This window comes from Pelophylax lessonae (assembly GCF_965119305.1).
Source record: "Pelophylax lessonae genome assembly, chromosome: 5".
NCBI classification, from domain to species: Eukaryota; Metazoa; Chordata; class Amphibia; order Anura; family Ranidae; genus Pelophylax; species Pelophylax lessonae.
The window spans coordinates 175891696-175910581 of record NC_138772.1 but is presented as its reverse complement, the minus strand read 5'-3'; the positions used below and the strand labels follow the sequence as shown (position 1 = coordinate 175910581).

General features: G+C 43.8%; 1 protein-coding gene across 1 annotated transcript in view; it reads left to right on the top strand.

Annotated features, from left to right (window-relative positions):
- The window catches only part of TOPBP1 (DNA topoisomerase II binding protein 1), a gene marked incomplete at its 5' end in the record, with an annotated part of 96013 nt that overhangs the window by 24120 nt on the left and 53007 nt on the right, over window positions 1–18886 (top strand). The window contains 6 exons of the mRNA XM_082259178.1: window positions 899–1152; window positions 1241–1560; window positions 3000–3172; window positions 7540–7751; window positions 8715–9016; window positions 13909–14082. Of these exons, the coding sequence (XP_082115304.1) occupies window positions 899–1152; window positions 1241–1560; window positions 3000–3172; window positions 7540–7751; window positions 8715–9016; window positions 13909–14082 (1435 nt within the window). The remainder of the gene's footprint in view (window positions 1–898; window positions 1153–1240; window positions 1561–2999; window positions 3173–7539; window positions 7752–8714; window positions 9017–13908; window positions 14083–18886) is intronic.

Genomic DNA, 18886 nt, shown 5'->3' with positions numbered 1-18886 from the left:
ATTTCAGACCCTTTTTTGACAATTTTTGCAGATCGAGTAGTCCTAAGAACGGACCCAGCCTTTCTTCCAAAGATTGCTTCATCTTTTCATAGATCACAAGAAATTGTCTTACCAACTTTCTCCTCAGCTCCTAGTAATACTCGGGAAGAATCCTTTCATACCTTGGATGTGAGGAGATGCTTACTTCAGTTCCTCCTGGTAACTAAGGAATTTAGAAAGACAAATGCATTATTTGTCATCTTCTCAGGGTCCCGTATAGGAGAAAAAGCATCAAAGAGCACTTTAGGCAAATGGCTCAGATGGGCAATTGAACAGGCTTATGTAGCACAAGAAGAAGAACCTCCAGAAGGCATCTTGGCGCATTCTACAAGGTCTGTGGCAACCTCATGGGCTGAAAGGGCCGGTGCTTCGCCTGATCAAATCTGCAAGGCAGCTACCTGGTCCAGCTATTCAACCTTTATTAGACATTACAGGTTGGACTTGTTGTCAGCTCAGGATCAAGCCTTCGGCAGAAAAGTTCTGCAGGCAGTGGTCCCACCCTAAGTGTAAGTTACTCGCTTATCCTCTCCAGGTGCTGTCCTGAAAGGCGATCTGAGAAAACCTTAGTTACTTACCGGTGACGGTATTTCTAAGAGCCTTTCAGGACAGCAGCAGCTACCCCCCCTTGGTTTTGTTTATAATATAATTTGTAAATGTTTAACCTGTGGTAGTTTATGTTTTCCAGCATGTCGGAGGCTACTCTATGACTGAGGCATGGTGGAAGAGGAGGAGTTTTTATTTGCAGTGTTTCCTGTGGATTGGGTGGAGCTGCGCTCTCTCCAGGTGCTGTCCTGAAAGGCTCTTAGAAATACCGTCACCGGTAAGTAACTAAGGTTTTTTTTTTTTTTTTTTTCTTTAGGCCCTATGTATTAACCATAAAATGGCTCCTAGACAGTTTTTCAAAGTGTGCCTTGCAGCCCGAGGAGATATATTCCCACTCTACTTATAAGCCAGCTGAAATACAGGCCCCTGCTCAACAACAATTTCTTGGTACATCTCTTCGTAAAGCAAGCAATACCAATACAAATGTTCGAAAATCAACTAACCACACACAAATTTATCAAGCTGATGAAGACCTGCTATCTCAGTATGCAGAAAATGATTCCACATTTGGTAAGATACATAGAATTTTCTTTTAGGAAATAAATATTGTATGTCTTGTACTTACTAGTATAGGAATGACCATTATTTTTTGTTCTAGTTGAGCCAGGGAATCCTGAGCTGACCAAACAAGGCAGCTTCTCCCAGATGACCGCGCAGGATGACCTGCCCTCTTTTCCCAGCCAGAGTGGTCTAGGAGAAACTTCCACTATCATTGAGGGTGGATTGTTTAGCAGGAAGTCCTTCCTGGTGTTGGGCTTTTTTGAAGAAGATGAAGCTTGTGTCATAGAAATCATTAAAAAGAATGCTGGTAAAGTGCTGTCTACTAATAAGAGGGCCATTGCTGATTATGCTGTGGTGCCTTTACTGGGCTGTGAGGTGGAGGCTACTGTTGGAGAAGTTGTCACCAATGCTTGGCTGGTAAGAATTTATGCTATCCTAATGCTCTCTTAATTATTTATAGGAAGGACATAGGAAACGTACCTGGGTGTGTAGGTGGTTTGTTGTTGTTGTGTGTTTTTTTTTTTTTTTTTGCTGCCCCAAAATCCTTATTCTAGGAGCTACCAGTGCCATACTAAGCGTTTAACCACTTGCCCACTGCCCACAGTATATATGTCATTAATTTGACTTTGCATACCGCTGTTATGGCAGCAGTTAGCTGCCTTAACCCCGTAATGGTTTTATCCTGTGGGCGATCTCCTCTTTCCAGTGAAATTGATCCCAGCGGCGGATTTGCCACGGGATCACTTTTAGAGGCGGCGGGAGAGGTGACCCCCCCCCCCGTTTAGCAAAAAATAAAAAACCCAGTGGTGGTTGGATACCACCAAAGTAAAGCTCTATTCATCTCAAAAAAATTATGAAAATGTAATTTGGGTACAGTGTTGCATGACCGCGCAGTTGTCATTCAAAGTGCAACTGCACTGAAAGCTGAAAATTTGGTCTGAGCAGGAGGGAGATGAAAGTGCCATGTACTGAAGGGGTTAAATAAACATGTTATACGTACCTGCTCTGTGCACTGGTTTGGCACAGAGCGCTTCTCCTGCCTCCTGAGTACCCACACCAGCCAGCCGCTTGGGGGAGAGAAGAGAGAGCTGCTGCTCTCGTACACAGTGATGAATCGAAATCAGACTGGGGTCAGTAAAGGAGGGGGCTGGGGAGGGAATTCTTGACACAGGTTTTTTTTTTTTTTTACCTTAATGCAGAGAATGCAATAGGCGAAAAAACCTTAAGGCCCCTTTCACACAGGGAGTCCGTTCAGATCCGCCTGTCAGTTTTTTTGGCCGATCTGAACGGACGCCCCATGCATCTCTACGGGGAATCAGATGTCAGCGAAGACATGTCCGCTGACATCCGATCCGTCAAACCCGGACGGATGGAAACCCTATTTTCCATCCGTCTTGGCGGATCGGATTGGATGAGAACGGACAGATGGTCCATTACCATCCGATTCCCCCATAGAGAAGAATAGGGACCTGACAGCTGTGTCTCCGCACACAGCGTGGAGACACAGCTGTCAGATCGATCCCCCGCTGAGAAAAACTGAGTCCGTCTGATGGACTTCATGTGTGAAAGGGGCCTTAGGCTTTAGAACAATTTTAATGAATTTGTAAAGCATGTTGTGTTTTTTTTTTTTGTTTTGTTTTGTTTTTTTAACTTCTCGTCATGCTGCTGTTAGTGGTAAAAGTATATGAGTTATCTGTTCAATTTAGGTTATTTGATATACTAAGAATTGATTTAATTTTTGCTGCTGACACCTGGCTGTTATTTACCAGTATCCCAGTGATTCTGTTTAATATTTAGATAATGCTTCAGTACACAGCACTCTTTTTTTATAATGTGTGATCTGTTTCATCTTCCAGGGAATGTGTATAGAACAAGAAAATCTTTTGTGTCCTCAGTCTAATGCTCTTTTCACGCCAGTGACCTATCTAGAAGGTAGCACACCACTGAAAGACTGTGTTCTGTCTGTCAGCCAGTTTATGGGAGCCGAAAGGGATTCATTAGTCTACCTAGCAGGTCTTCTTGGAGCCAAGTAAGTGTCTTGTGTTAGCTGCCGTTGGTTGTTGCCTCCCGTTTATAAATAAATGTGCCAGTGTTGTGTGCATTTTGAAGTTCAGCATCCTATGCATTCTTTGAGAGCCATATGCTGCACAGGCACCTTTTTATTAGTATATTTTCTTAGTCAGAGGTGTAGTGTTTTACCAATAAAAGTAATGTGTGTTGTTTGTATTCTTCATTACCTTATTTTTATTCTGGTAAATGGGAAATTTGTTTTTTATATTTAGCAAATGTTTGAAAAGCTGATTAGTAAACTAAATCTATGAGGACAGAAATATAGAAGCTAATTTGTTTGTAATGGTGCAAAGGCATTACATCTTGATTCCTTTTTTGTGTCCCCACCGGGGATGAGTTCAGAAATTCCGTTTTCACTGGCTGCATACTTGTTCTAGCTCACTCACTCCCTACAATCAGACGTTCAAGCTGTAGCTTGTGCATTTACTAACAAGTCAAAAAATAACAGCTCTCAGAATTCTGTCTTAGTTTGGTCACTTTAATGGCTTTCCAGAAAAATCCTGAGGATTCACTCCTACCTCCTTCTCTGCTTTGTACAGCCCATACGACTTTCAGTCAGAGTGGGACAGTCTGAAAGCAAACAGCTCCATTACCCTTTCCATTTATTAAATCCATAATGCTCTGTGGTATCAATGTCATGGGTGTACCCTTAGTGTACCCTTAAGTGTTAAATAGATTAGGGACTCCAAAGCAGGAGAAACGCAATAAAAGGGAAAGAGGGGCAAGGGAAAAAAAAGATGGGGAAAAGTGCTTGGTCTTGTGGCCTGTCAGTCACATGACCAGCTCTCTTCCAGTCACAGTACTCTCTGCTGCATTAGGAATAAGGGCTTGTTTACACCATAAGGTGCTTTTGAGCATGCGCTTTTGCGTGCTCAAGTGTGGTGGGTTTTGGGCAGCTTAATAATTTGAATGGGCTGCCGGATGCACAGGAACGCACAAAAGTAATGCAGGCACAATTTTTTAAATTGTTCTGCAGTAAACTGCTGATGTTTTGTTGGGCGCAACCATATCCATATTTGCTAGACACGTGGGGATGCCCCAACAAAGCTGGTGTAAATCCTCGGGACGACATGAGCTCTACACCATGGCTTGCTTTTTATGAATGAGTCAAAGAATGTGAGCCACTGTGTGCATAGCTGACTGGAGTGTAACAGCTGATATTTGATATCTGTTCCAAATGATGCCCTTAGTTTGCTAATAAAGTCTTAATCTCAAACTACATTTTTCACCTTTTTAACATCATCTGTTGCACCTCACCACTTGAGCCTCTTTGCGGCCACTGCTTGTCTACATGTATGCTATCCAGCAGTAGCTGCATGATATTTCTCAGGGTGGGTTTCCTGATGGTGATAACAGTGGACCATGTCTGCATAATGTGGATTTAAATGGTCACTTTTAGCCTCCATCAGAAGTCTGTGTGGCAGGGTGACAGCACAGGAGAACATTTAGGAGATGGGGACAGTGTGTTGTTGTTTTCTAACACTATGCTGTCACCCACTAACACAGCCTTTCTCAACTAGGGTTCCTTTAAACACGTCTTGGACACCCTTCAAAATAACTTCCCATTTAATTGGCAAACACACGACATGAAATATTTAGGCAATGAAAACCCACACAGTTTACACAACCTTTGCTCTATATTACCAAAGATAAGACGATCACTAGAATCCTGGCACTATTTCAAGATCCCCTGGTTCAGTCGTATAAATTCATTAAAGATGGACATTCTACCCAAATTGCTGTACCTATTCCAGGCAATACCTGTTGCCCTCCCAGCTGCGTTTTTTCGCACATTACGCTTCCTGGCGATCCGGTTTTTTGTGGCAACAACACCCGTCTCTGCTAAAACATAAACTTCTGTGCACTCCTCACAAATCCTCTGGGAGCAAGGGACTACCTGAATTTGAAACGTACCACGCTTTTGCTCCTTTCTCCCGAGTCCTTGAATGTTTTCCGTGACCTTTTACGAAGGTCACCATAGCTATAGAACAGGATATGTCTCCAGTTGATCTACGAGCGCTCTTTATGTGGACATGCCGCCTCCTACAGATCTATGTCCTTGCTATCACCGTTGACCCACGTTGGCTCTACGGGTATAGTACCGACGCCAAGACTTTTTCGCTGTCAACGGAGTCCAGCCTTTTTAACCCCTCTTTTTGATATCCCACTGTTACCAGATAGTAAACATACTCTGATCTATGCCTCGTATAACAGGACTTCTTGGCCTACTGCACGTAAATTTGTGCACCCTACCCCTGGCCTCTTTCCGTCGCATACGTCCTCCCAATTAGTTCCCATCGATTGGCTCACACTGTACCACTTTACATGCTTCAGGACAAATGCATAGGTTCTTGATTGTGTTTGAGAGACTGTGTATACTTCCGAGGGTTCCTTGCCATATGTTCTCCACAATCCTATAAAGAGATCATATCTCACACTTATGGATCATTGCCTATATATACCAAGGTGTGGGAAAGGGAACTAGAGATGGAAATATCCCCTGAGGAATGGCATACAGCTTTCACGTTTACACCTATATCCTCGGTATCCTTTTATACCCAGGATAAAAATTTCAAAGTATTATCTAGATGGTACCGAGACCCAGTTGCACTAAATCGGATATTTCCTAACTCATTGGATTCATGTTGGCGCTGCCACAAGGCGAGAGGAACTTTCATGCATATATGGTGGGATTGTGATCCCATCCGGCCTTTTTGGAAGCAGATCTTCTACAAATATAATGAGGTATAGGATGAATCGATCTCTCCCTCACCTAAGATAGCACTTCTGTCTATTCACCCGGGGTCCATTAAATTTACAAAAGTCCAGTCTTCTCTGGTTTTTTTTATTTATTTATTTTTTATCAACGGCAAGACAGCTCATATTCGATTTTGGAAATCTTCTGTCTCTCCCCCTTCACTATGTGGGTTGACCCTATGAATGATTATATGTTAATGGCAGAGAAACAAGCCATAGAAAACACCTGGGAAAAGTACAGTCGGGTCCATAAATATTGGGACATCGACACAATTCTAATCTTTTTTGCTCTATATACCACCACAATGGGGGGGGCAGTGGAACCCTTGGGGAAATCCAGGATGGAAAAAAGACCTGGGGGTCCTTGTAAATCACAGGCTCAGCAATGTCACGCACTGCCAATCTGCAGCAAGCAAAACTTGCAGAATATTTGCATGCTTTAAAAAGGGTATTTACGCAAGATATAAAACTATAATTCTACCTCTTTACGAAACTCATTTGGCCGCATCTTGAGTATGCTGTTCAGTTCTTGTCACCAGTCCTCAGGAAAGATATGCTGGAACTGGAGAGATTCCAAAGAAGAACAACAAAGCTAATTAGGGGGCTGTAGGACTTCAGCTATGAGGAACTACTAAAGGGCATGAAACTTTATTCTCCCTGGAGAAGAGACACTTATGAGGAGATATTATAGTGCTATATAGTATATCCCCTACATATGAATGAGTTTCGTTCCAAGAGCATGTTCGTAAGTCCAACAAAGTTTAGCCGAAGTACCCAACCAACACAATTGGCAAAATTACTGTAATAGGTTTATAATAAATTTCACACAAATAACATATGGAAAAAAAGATTGAAATATAGATACAATACTGTATACAGTAAAGTACACAGAACCACAACCACCAGAAATGTGAACTAACTCACACGATTGCACATGCAAGCGCATGTTTCTTTTTTTGAAAGTTCGCGACTTAAAGGTTCGTATGTAGGGGACTAACTGTACAAATATCTCCAATGGTGATTCTAGCACAGGGAGAAGACTATTTCAGAGAGCTAAAAATGGAACTATACTCCTCTTGGCTCCAGTGATGTAGCGTCCCTGTACTCCCTGTCCAGCCGCTGACCTCTTCAGATGGTCGGCTTATGGGTCTCAATCGCTGGCTGCTGTCATTGGCTTGGGGGGGGGGGGATGTCATCACTCCTGTGCATGTGTGGGGAGTTTAGTCAGATTTGGCATTGCCGAATTTATACAGTGAGCTGTGTATGTAAAGCTCTCTGTACAAGTGATGACAGAGCAGGTAAGGACTTTAGTGCAAAAGAGACATAATTCTGACTTTAAGTTCCACTTAAGGAAGACTGCCACTCAATGAAGTTGGAGGAGAAATGGTTAAACCTTAAACTGCTTAAGGGGTTTTTGCAACATTTTATTTAAAAATCTTTTGGCAATGTACCCGATGAAGAATATACCATTTACCTAACTTTTTTTTCTAAATTTGGTGTTCCATTTCACTGTTTTTATATCCACTTTCATTAGCTATTGTTTAATTTTGGGCATTTTAAATGTTGCAGAGTCCAAGAATTTTTCGTAAGAAAGGCCAATCCGAAAAAAGGAATGTATGCCAGCACTCATCTTGTGCTTCGAGAGCCTGAGGGCTCCAAATATGAAGCAGCTAAGAAGTGGAATTTACCTGCTGTGACTATGGCCTGGCTCCTACAATGCGCTAGAACTGGCAGAAAAGCAGATGAGAGCCAGTATCTTGTGGAGAACGCCAGTGTTGATGGTTGGTGGTTACTTATTCTTACTTTAATCGTCAAAACTCGCTTTTCGAAATAAAGTGCAAGCCTAAATGAGTGTAGTTTTCATGAAGGCATTTTCAAGATTTGTTCTTTCTGGCCCCACTTTAGGGGTCAGGAGCCACCTTTTCAGGTTTCATCTGCAGTGCCGGTGTTGTAAAATTTTGTCGGACCCGTGAAAAAATCGGACCTCGTCACTTCCGGTTATGGGAGTCTCAAGTGCGCATGCGCACCAGACATTATCTTGGTTTGGTAAACTTATAACACAGAGCGACCAGTTGAATGAGAGGAGGCGGGGCTGAGGTGGGACGGAAGACACCGCCGCGTCATCTGCAGAGCTGAATAGAGGAGGCGGGACGGAGGTGCGGCCGTGTAATAAATGCAGGACTTTAGCGACTCCTTATGTTTTATTATCTTTACTAATTATCGTATTATTTACCCTTAGGATTTCATTACATTTAGTATTTCTTATTTTGCATTATAGAAATACTAAATGTCATGAAATCCGAAGGATAAATAATACGATAATTACTAAAGATAATAAAACAGGGAGTCGCTTAAGCCCTGCATATATTACACGGCCGCACCTCCGTCCCGCCTCCTCCGCCAGCTCTGCATATGTGCCTCCGTCCCGTCGCACCTCAGCCCCGCCTTCTCACAATCAGCTGTCCGTTCTCTGTTATAATTTTGCCAAACCTCGAAAAATGTCTTCTGCGCATGCGCACGGACGACTCCTATCAACTGTTTTGTGACGCTCTGTCACCGGAAGTGACGAGGTCCGATTTTTTCACGGGTCCGACAAAATTTTAGAACACCACCTATGGTACACAGAAAGATTATGGTTCTTCTTTTAGCTTCTCATTTACTTATCAACTGAAGCCATTAGTAAGGGCTGATTTTTCCAGGAAAGCCTTTGTTTACTGTCTAAATTCACATTTTATATATTTCAGATAAAGAAGATAGTTTTGTAAGTCAGACATATAGGCCCGTAGTAGCAAGACCATCATTAGATACACCGGATCGTCCTGTCACTAATTGTCCAGAAGCCCTGAAGAAATCTGCAGTGACCCCATTAGACATGAATCGATTCCAGAGCAAGGCATTCCAGTCTGTACTCTCAAGGCACAGCAAAAAGATTCCAACACCTGGTGGTGAAACTAAATTACCAAAGAGAGAGCCATCTCTTCATCTTGACACGCCTTCAAAATTTCTTTGCAGAGATAAACTTTTTAAGCCAACATTTGATGTTAAGGTATGGCTCATAATTTTTATTTTTTTAATCTTTTGATGTACCTTGTGTGCTGCTACTGCTCTGTAGAAAAGCCATGCATAAGACTGTAATAAAATGATCTGCCTCCAACTATAAGCCTCCAAGGCCCAATGTACACTTGTTGCATTGCCATTATTGATCAGTGGTGGGTGATACCTGATCAGGCAGATGGTTTAACCCCTTCCCTTCTAAGGATAAAACAATGTGTAAGCAAAATTTTGCAGCTTTGACATGTTAGTAAAATTGTGCATATCATCATAACAACATTGTGTATCCAGGTGGTTTATTCTTTGTTTCTCTTACGTCCTCCGACAGTAGCCGCCACCTCTAAGTCATCACTATTGGGTATTGACTTCCACTCCGCAGGAGTAGCTAGGCATAAGACTTAGTCAAAGGAACAAAAGCATTTGCATATACACACCCATGGGGGCTGTCCCACTTAGTCAATACCCCCCTGCAGTGACCACTCCCAACTCAGTTTCTTTCTGCCTAGCGTCAGGAGTAGTTGGGCTTTCCCTGTGCTGGGCCTACAATCTCAGCCTTCTAATCTTTTTATTTGATTTCTTTTGTAAAATGATAGTTTTTTCTTCTTATACTAGCTGTTTATTTTGTCAGCTTTAGTTTTAGTCGTTTCTTTGGATGAAGATGGATTAATGCGGAGCTGGGATTCGGACTGACCGCCCTGGTTCTCCAGGGCAGAGGGTCAGATGGACCCCCAGCCCGCCATCGAGTGTTCAGCCATGGTTCGTCCTGGCATTATGAACGACCCATCCCTGCTCGCCGCAGGGATGCAGCTGTGAGGTGGCTACCTCACTGGACACATCTGCGATATGCAGTGTAATGTCCTTGGCAAACGGCTTTCCCTGTCAGTTGAGGACAGCGGCCTTCCGTTCTGAGAGGCACCCCACGCCATCTGGTACAGGTAAGTACTTCTGTGTGGGGCCTCTGTCTGGGGTGGCAGTCCTGTGTTGCGGTGTGTCCCCCATGTCTGTGCCGATGTGGGGCTCCCTATTGTGATCTCTGTGGGGGTCTTCTCTATACATGCGGTGCGGTGTATCTATATGGGGGCCCCTTCCCCTGTGTCACTTCGGTGTCTGTTAGGGGGTGCAGACTTTGTGTGTGTGGCGGCCGCAGCGGGGACCGCCATCTTAAATTTGGGTAAGCATGTTAGCTTCACTGTGGGCTGATTTACATGCTGTTTTGGCGCCATTCCGGCGCCATCTTGCGTGTGGCAGAACGTTTGTTCCATGCACATGTCGGCGGCCATTTTCCCGAAGTCTCCCATTCAGTTCTATGGGCAGCCATTTTCCCTGGGTCATTTGCAGCTTATCCTTGGACCCGCTGGGGTCTGAGGGGGAGGGGGAGGTGGAGGGGGTTGATGTTTCTCCCCTGGGGTCGCCTGAAGAACGCGCGACCATGGATGAGTTGATTGTTTCTGTTGAGGAAACTCTACATTTGGAGGATGAGCCCAGTCCTCCGGGCATTGTGTCATCATTTGGGACACACAGGACCCGCAAGTCGGCGCAGGTATTTCCCTACCCCGCTGAGTTTCATTACACTGTTAATGAACTGTGGCGCACTTTAACGTCCATTCCTGGTACCTAGTAGGTTTAAGTTACATTATCCCTTTGCACCGGCTACGGAATCGTGATGGTGTGTGCCTCCACAGGTGGATCACACTGTGGCAGTTTTCAACAAGGCTACCTTGATTCCTACTGAGGAGACCCCGGTTTTTCGGGATCCCACGGACTGGAGGTTGGAGTGTCTGGCCCGCCATTCCTACACGGTGGCGGGTTCCTTGCTCAAACCTGTTTTCACGTCCGTTTTAGTGGCTCAGGCGGTGGCTGATTGGACTAAGGTGCTTAGGAGCAACCTCGTGTCTGATTTCTGTCCCACCTGCCAGGCTGGGGATGGTGGATCAAATTCACCAAGGAGTCATGTATTTGTGCGATGCGGCCTTTAAATGAGGCCCCTTTGGTTGCACGCCTATCTAGTGTTGCGATGCTTAACTGTCGTTTGATCTGGCTGAAGAGCTTGTTTGCTGACCAGACATCACGGAAAACAGTTGCTGATTTTCCCTATGCTGGTTCTCGCCTTTTTGGCGAGGCGTTGGATACCTTGGTAAATGGTGTCACAGGGGGCAAGAGCACCATGCTGCCCCAGAACCCCAAGAACAAGTCCTTTCGTGGCAAGCGGGGTTCCGCTTCTCGACCCAACTAGGGGTCCTTTCGTGCCTTTCGGAATCAGACCAAGGGCAAGCCCTTCAAGGGCCAAGGTAGCCAGAAGAAGCCCTCGGCGGGCAAGCAAAAGTCCGGCAATGCCGGTACGGCGGGTCAATCCGCCTCTGCCTGAAGGGGCGCCCTCACCCGTTTCTGGGGTGGGGGGACGTTTGCGCGGTTTCCTCCAACCTTGGCTGCTCCGAATTCCGGACAGGTGGGTTCAGGAAATCATTCCATCAGGGTACAAGATCGAATTCCTTTCCCGGCTGGCGGACAGATTTTTTCCCTCAAATCTTCATTTGACCCCAGGGCGCCTGCAGGACCTGCATCAAGCGGTGCAGGACCTCCTTGCCCAGGGGGGTGATTTGGTTTCGGGGGTTTTATTCCAATCTGTTCACTGTGCCCAGAAAGGAGGGCAAGGTGCATCCTATTCTGGACCTGAAAGCTCTGAACCGCTTCGTGCGCGTTCAGATGTTCCATATGGAATCTCTCTGTTCGGTGGTGGCCTCCCTGAGTCCAGGGGAATTCCTGGCCTCTATAGACCTGAAGGATGGGTACTTGCACATCTCCATTTTCGAGGGTCACCAGAGGTACCTTCGGTTCGCTATAGCGAAGGACCACTATCAGTTTGTGGCGTTACCTTTCGGTCTCGCTTCGGCTCCAAGGGTCTTTACAAAGGTGTTGGCACCTGTTCTAGGCCTGCTAAGGGCTCAGGGCATTGCGGTCTTGGGATAGCTGGACGATCTCCTCTTAAGATCGAGTGTCAGCCAGGACCTACTGCGCGATCTGTCCACCACGGTACTGACACTCCAGGAGTTCGGATGGACCATCAACGTACAGAAGTCGACCTTGTCTCCTTCGGTTTGTCTTCCCTATCTGGGAATGGTTCTGGACTCTGCTCAAGCAAAGGTGTTCTTGCCGGAGGGCAAGCTCCGGACCTTACAGGACGAGATCAGGTCCCTCCGGGACAAGCCATTCTCGTCGATCAGGACCTGCATGCAGTCCCTGGGGTTGATGGTATCGGCCTTCAAGGTGATACCCTTTGCCCAGTTTCACACAAGGTCTCTTCAAGCGGAGATCCTGGCCAGGTGGGACAGACTGCCTCAGTCCTTGGATCTGAGTGTCTCATTGAGCCGCCAAACCAGAATTGATCTTCTGTGGTGGCTTCAGTCCCCGGCTGTGTCAGAAGGCAAGTCCTTCCGTCCGTTGCTGTGGACGGTGGTTACCACGGATGCCAGCCTGTCGGGCTGGGGTGGAGTCCTGGGCAACCTGTCTGCTCAGGGCACTTGGTCGGGGGAGGAATCCTCCCTTCCGATCAACATATTGGAATTGAGCGATCAAACTCTGTCTCTTCCAGTGGTCGGATCGACTTCGGGGCCGTCCGGTCCGGGTACAGACGGACAATGCTACAGCGGTGGCTTACATCAACCGCGGTAGCGATCAGGGTTTACCTGTCGTCTACGGAGTCCTTTCGGAAGACGGATTCCCTCTTGTCCTTCCTGAGGGACCTCGGAAGGGCATGGCTGCGTCTGCAGCGACCATTGCCAAATGGATCAGACAGACCATTGAACAGGCCTATGCTTTGAAGGAACGGGTTCCACCCTTCCCTGTTAAGGCGCACTCTACCAGGTCTTTGAGTGCGTCCTGGGATTACTGGCATCGTGCCTCGGTGGCCCAGGTGTGCAAGGCTGCGACTTGGTCATCAGTGCACACCTTTTCGAAATTCTATAAGGTGGATGTTCTAGCATCAGCTGATGCCTCCTTTGGCCGCAAAGTTCTCAGTGCGGCAGTGTCATGAGGGACCCTTGTTTTTGTTGTGGGTCCCTGACTGTTGGGGTTGTTTATCCCCTGGGTTATTTGCTTTCCTTGGCTGTTGCTCCTGTTGAGCCTTTTCTGTTGCCCAGAAGGTTCTCTTACTGTGCGTGTAAGGTTCCTTTCTCTGATGTGGGTACTGCGTTGCCTTTTCTAGGGTTGCGTCTCCCACCCCTCATGTCTACACTGCTTTGGGACATCCCAATAGTGATGACTTAGAGGTGGCGGCGACTGTCGGAGGACGTAAGAAAACGGAATTTTTGTAAAATCTTACCTGTAAAATTCCTTTCTCTGAGTCCTCCGACAGTCGCCGCCCCCACCCCTCTTTTGGGGTGTACACTTACTGCTATGCTACCAAATGGAGTTGGGAGTGGTCACTGCAGGGGGGTATTGACTAAGTGGGACAGCCCCCATGGGTGTGTATATGCAAATGCTTTTGTTCCTTTGACTAAATCTTATGCCTAGCTACTCCTGCGGAGCGGAAGTCAATACCCAATTGTGATGACTTAGAGGTGGTGGCGACTGTCGGAGGACTCAGAGAAAGGCATTTTACAGGTGTAAGATTTTACAAAAATTCCGTTTTTTTTTTTTTTTTGAAGGACAGTTTGGGCTTTATTTTGGTGCTAAATGGTAACGAAGATCTAATTAGATCTCCTAATAGATATAGAGATATTCATATTTTTTTCTCTAGTTGTTACCAACTGATGATTGCCTTTTAAATAGTTAATGGCTTTACTAAATATTTTAACTCTGCTGTTTATGTAAATTAAAACAAATTAAACATTCTAGTTTAAAAGTTAATGTTTGTTAGTTTTTATTAAAAATGTGTTTAAATCCAAACAGGATGCTTTGGCAGCTTTGGAAACTCCAGGTGGTCTCAACCAGAGGAACAAATTGCAGAGCACCCCTTTGTCAGAAGTGATTGGCAGAAACTTGCAGTTAGCACTTGCAAACAGTAACCGCCAAACTGCAGCAATTACAGCTAGTCCTCAGTTAAAAATGGCTGAGCAAAAACCAGTAAGTCTTGTTCTTGCATTAATATTTCTTTATTTTATCCAACAGTTTAACATAAAGATGACGCTGAACACATTTATTTATAACCCATTAACTGCATACATTTGTCACACGTTAAAGCAAAAAACAGTTGTTTGTGCATTCGAAAATGCTGATTGATAGTGATGTGTTTTGAATTTTAATTATCAGCTCAGATGTTTACAGTGTACATTTTACATTTTAAGTAAGTCTCTGTGCATGTGAAAGTGTTCAAGTGACATGATTGCAGTTAGTGATACAACTATTTTCTTTGCTGATGGTCTTTGATTGCCCCTCCCACTCTCTTACCTTTACCCATAATTGTGCTCCATCCAGCATCATTTTACAGTAAACATTACGTTGTCTGCTGCATCTCCTAGGTATAACAAAAATGAGTACAGGCTGTGTAGGCATTATTTCAATGACAAGCATCTGCCTGTGTTAATAATAATTCAGAATCAGAACTGCAGATTGAATGTAATCGCAAAGGGTTACATTTTCCCCAAAAATCCCTGCTGAGCAACAAGAAGAAAGCTTTGGTACTTTAGATTTTGTTATAAGCGCCAGGACTCCTTACTTGCACTCCTTATTAGTGTCTTTATAATCATTAGTATCTCGGGTAATTGGACCCTGGCAAACAAAGGACACCCTAGCATAACCACTCCCAGCAAGCCTTTTTTTTTCTCTTTCTAGTGTCCTTTTGGTGTACAGATGCTTTCCCTTTTCTGAAAGAAGCAAACTTTTTTTTATTGATTTCTACTTTGCTAATTTTTAGCATCATGATTATTTTATCAAGTTTCTCATATTCTCTCTATTTATCAGCGGCCTCCCCCCCAATCTCTCTACTGATGGCCACACTATCACTGACTCTATGCTAGTCAAATACATGCATTCTTTAAAGCTGACCTTAATTTATTGATCAAATAAAATGTATTGCTTGGAAGAATTACTTTTTATTACTGAGAACTACACAACGCTAAAAGGGTGTACATGCATCTCCTATGCCAACATGACCAGGTGGGAACTAAAGTTCTGGATAATAATGCTGCTGAGGGGCTAACTTGATGGAGAGATATTTTAGAGTTTGTGTTTTTTTTTTTAAACAGAAGTACGACTTTGGCCCCAAATGTATTGCTGGGCTGCTCCTTATGTACTCTGATCCCTTGGCCAGTGCCTCGTCCCCCTTTAAAATAGAAGTTCACCTTTTAGTAAAAAAAATAAATAAGAAATGCACATCTTTTTACAGGTAAAAAAAATGTGGATTTATCTTATTTTATTAGGAGCCAGTAAAGCATTGCACCTGTGATCAGCAGATAACAGGTGTAAGCTCATGTTCCTGCACAGTCAGTGTAGTTGTCTACCTGCACCACGTATGGGCAGGCAGTTAATGAATGACAGGAAGAATCAGTAAACTACCTAGAGCGCTCATCAGCAGGAGCCGCTTAGTTAGCAAGTATTTAGGGTGTAACATGTTACTAAAGGTAAACTTATCCTTTAATGCTGTTTCAAGTAGTAGGGGGGATGTCCAAAGGGCAAACGGTGCTCTTTGCCCTCAATACGTTTTGCCTTGGTAGTAGAATTTTTAGCTATTCAAATTTGAGATAACCCCATGATTCAAGGGCTTAAATTAGATATGTTTATTATTGTATTCAATAATCCAGTGCTTGGAGAGTGCAAAGAGAAAATCAAATTCTATACAGACTATATCCTGCTGTGTTCAAGCAAGCCCAGGCATTCACTAATTCTGGTCAGAATTCTGGTCAGGACAAGCTTCGATGGGCAGGATTACCAATTCGAACACAGTCGAGCATTATTCATTGCCCTTGCAATGTTTTAGATCCCTTAACTTCCTGATGATTAGTCTATTGAATGACCCAGTGGAGTTTATTAAACCTCTGGTCGCCATGCTTTAAAATTAGACTAAGGTCTGGTTAAGGTTCACATTGAGGATTATGGGCACAATAGGCTTAAAAAAATGTTGCTCCTTAAAATTCTCTGTGCTTTGGCACTCCGTTGTAAGATCAAAAGTCGAGCAGGCCAGTGAGAAGCTGACCAAATTCTAGGTAGGGATGTAACGATATCAAAATCTCACGGTACGATACAATTTCGATATTGACCTCACGGTACTATATTTATTGCGATATTGTGGAAAAGCTCACGGTATTGTTAAATAGCTCATGATAGTGTTTGTGATGATAATAGCGAAAAAATACCGACATTTATTCTGCTTTTGCCAGTCAACAGGCAATTGTATTGTTGTATTTATGGATCCATGACAACATAAAACACTGATCACATAGTGCTTTTAAAGTGCAAGTTGTAGTCAGGAACATCAATATTCTGTATAGTAATATTTGGTTGCATAACTGATTCTTCTGTGCAATGTTCAAGTTAAGAAGCAGCTAGAACAATTGTAAACAAACAATAGGCAATTCCCTTTTAAGTGCAAACAAAGATCAAGTTAAGTCAGGTTTAAATGTGCAAGGCAAATAAAGGCAGCCTTTTAAAACTGGTATTTAGGAACATAACTTAAACTTAAATAAAATAGTCAGTCAAAAAGCCTTTAAAAAAACACTGACCTATCATTTAGCTTATGTTCACCTTTTTCATCAGAAAGATCAAAATATCTACATTGCAAGAAAAAAAAAAAAAACAGTAAAAAAATCCTTAAACTCTGGTCTATGTAGTTAACAATGATTTGTTCCGCGGGACTGTGTTTATTCCTCTTGCTTTTTGACGGACACCTGTCCTTTTAATATTGTAACCCAACCACGACGATATCGAGACACGTTTCCCACCGCGATATCGTCAATATCGTTACATCCCTAATTCTAGGTGGTGTAGAAAGTTGCCAGGCAGATTTTCTCAGTCACTAGCATCTAGACTCGGGAGAGTGGTCCCTACACCGAAGGTGTTTAAGGACATTTACCTGAGATTTGGAACGATGAACCTATATCTTCCGGTGTCAGGATTCAACCACAAGGTAGAGAGATTTTTCTGTTGGTTGCGGTATCTGAGGACTTTTTCGGTGGACATGCTGGTGACCCTGTGGAATCAGTTTTCCGTGTTGTATGCCTTTTTCTTCCCTTTGAACTACTTCCCGCTCGCAGAGCGTCCTATGGTATCCTGAACTTGAAGTGGGAGATATCTGGATGATGCCTGCAGGACATAATGATTTTTGCCTGCAAAAAATGAGCATTTATTTATTTTTTTGTTTAAAAGGTGAATTTATACTTTTAAATCTAGACTTCCTAAATTTCAGGTTACTCCCTTTAAAACCATTTTGGTATATTTCCTCGGCAGACTATACTGACAAGGTGACTTTTTTGATCAGTATCACCTTTGCCAGGAGGGTGTTACAGTTGGCTGCCTCATCTAGTAAGAAACCCTTTCTCATTGTTCAAAAGGATAGGGGGATCCTTTGTCCTAAGGTAACCTTTTTGCCTAAGATGGTGTCTTATTGCACCTCATTCAGGACCTAATGTTTCCATCCTTTTTGTCCTGCTCCTAAACACCTGTGGAAGGTGGCTCTAAACTCTCTGGATGTGGTTCGTGGTTTTAGATTCTACCTTGCTGCAATCTGATTTGCTCTTTGTGAGCAACATTGTCAAGAAGTTTACAGCCCATGGCACTGTAGCTAATCTCCCTGGATGGACATGGATGAAAGGGACTAAGTGGTCAGATTGCAACAAAGGATTGTTCGAATGGTGAATAAAGAACCTCAATCAACTTACAGCCAAATTCAAGTTGACCTTCAGGCACAGGATACAACTGTCAGCTGGCACTGTATGTGACCATCTGAATAAAAAGGGGCGCTATCGTAGGAGACCCAGGAGGACCCCGCTGCTGACACAGAAACATAAAAAAGCCAGGTTGGAGTTTGCCAAAACTTACCTGAGAAGCAAAAATCCTTTTGGGAGAATGTGATGTGAACAGACAAAACAAAATTGCAGCTTTCCGGTAAAGCCCATCAGTCTGTTTTCAGAAAAAGAAATAAGGCCTTTAAAAGAAAAGAATACAGTCAAACATGGAGGAGGTTCACTGATGTTTTGGGGTTGCTGCTTCAGACACTAGATGTCTTGATCAGCTGCATGGCTTTATGAAATCTGAAGGCTACAAAATAATTCTGGGGTGCAATGTAGGGCAGTGTCAGAAAGTTGTTTGTCAGAGGTTCTACAGCAGGACAGTGACTCAAAGCACACATCAAAAAGCACCCAGAAATTGTTTAAGACAAAAGTGCAGGAGAGTCCTGAACTGGCTAGCAAGGAGTCCAGATCTAAATCCCATAGAGCACCTGGAGAGTTGTAAGAAACTCATTGGTTACAGTAAGCGAATGATTTCAGTTATTTTTTCAAGGGGTGGGCTACCAAATTTTAAATTGAGGGTGCAAATACTTTTGTCCTGTCCAGTTTTGGAGTTGTGCGTGCAATGTGTCAGATTTGGCTTTTTTTATTCTCCACTTTGTGTCCTACCAATACAAACAAAAGAAATCAACATGAGAATGCCTAAACATTTGTATTTTTTGGACGAAGTGGTCCATTGTCTGACAAGAATGCAGGGGGTGCCAATATTTTTGTTTATATAGATATAGAGCTATAGATGGATGGATGTAGATCTAGAGATATTTCTTTCGTTCACTGAATGAAACAGCTTCAATCCTTTAGACCAGTGGGCTTTATGCTGTCTATAGGATTAGGACTAGATGGAAACCTTTTTGGTTATGCCCCTGGGGTAGTCCCGGAGGGTATACCATCACTACCTGCTGTAGGACTCCAGTTCTTTCTGCCTA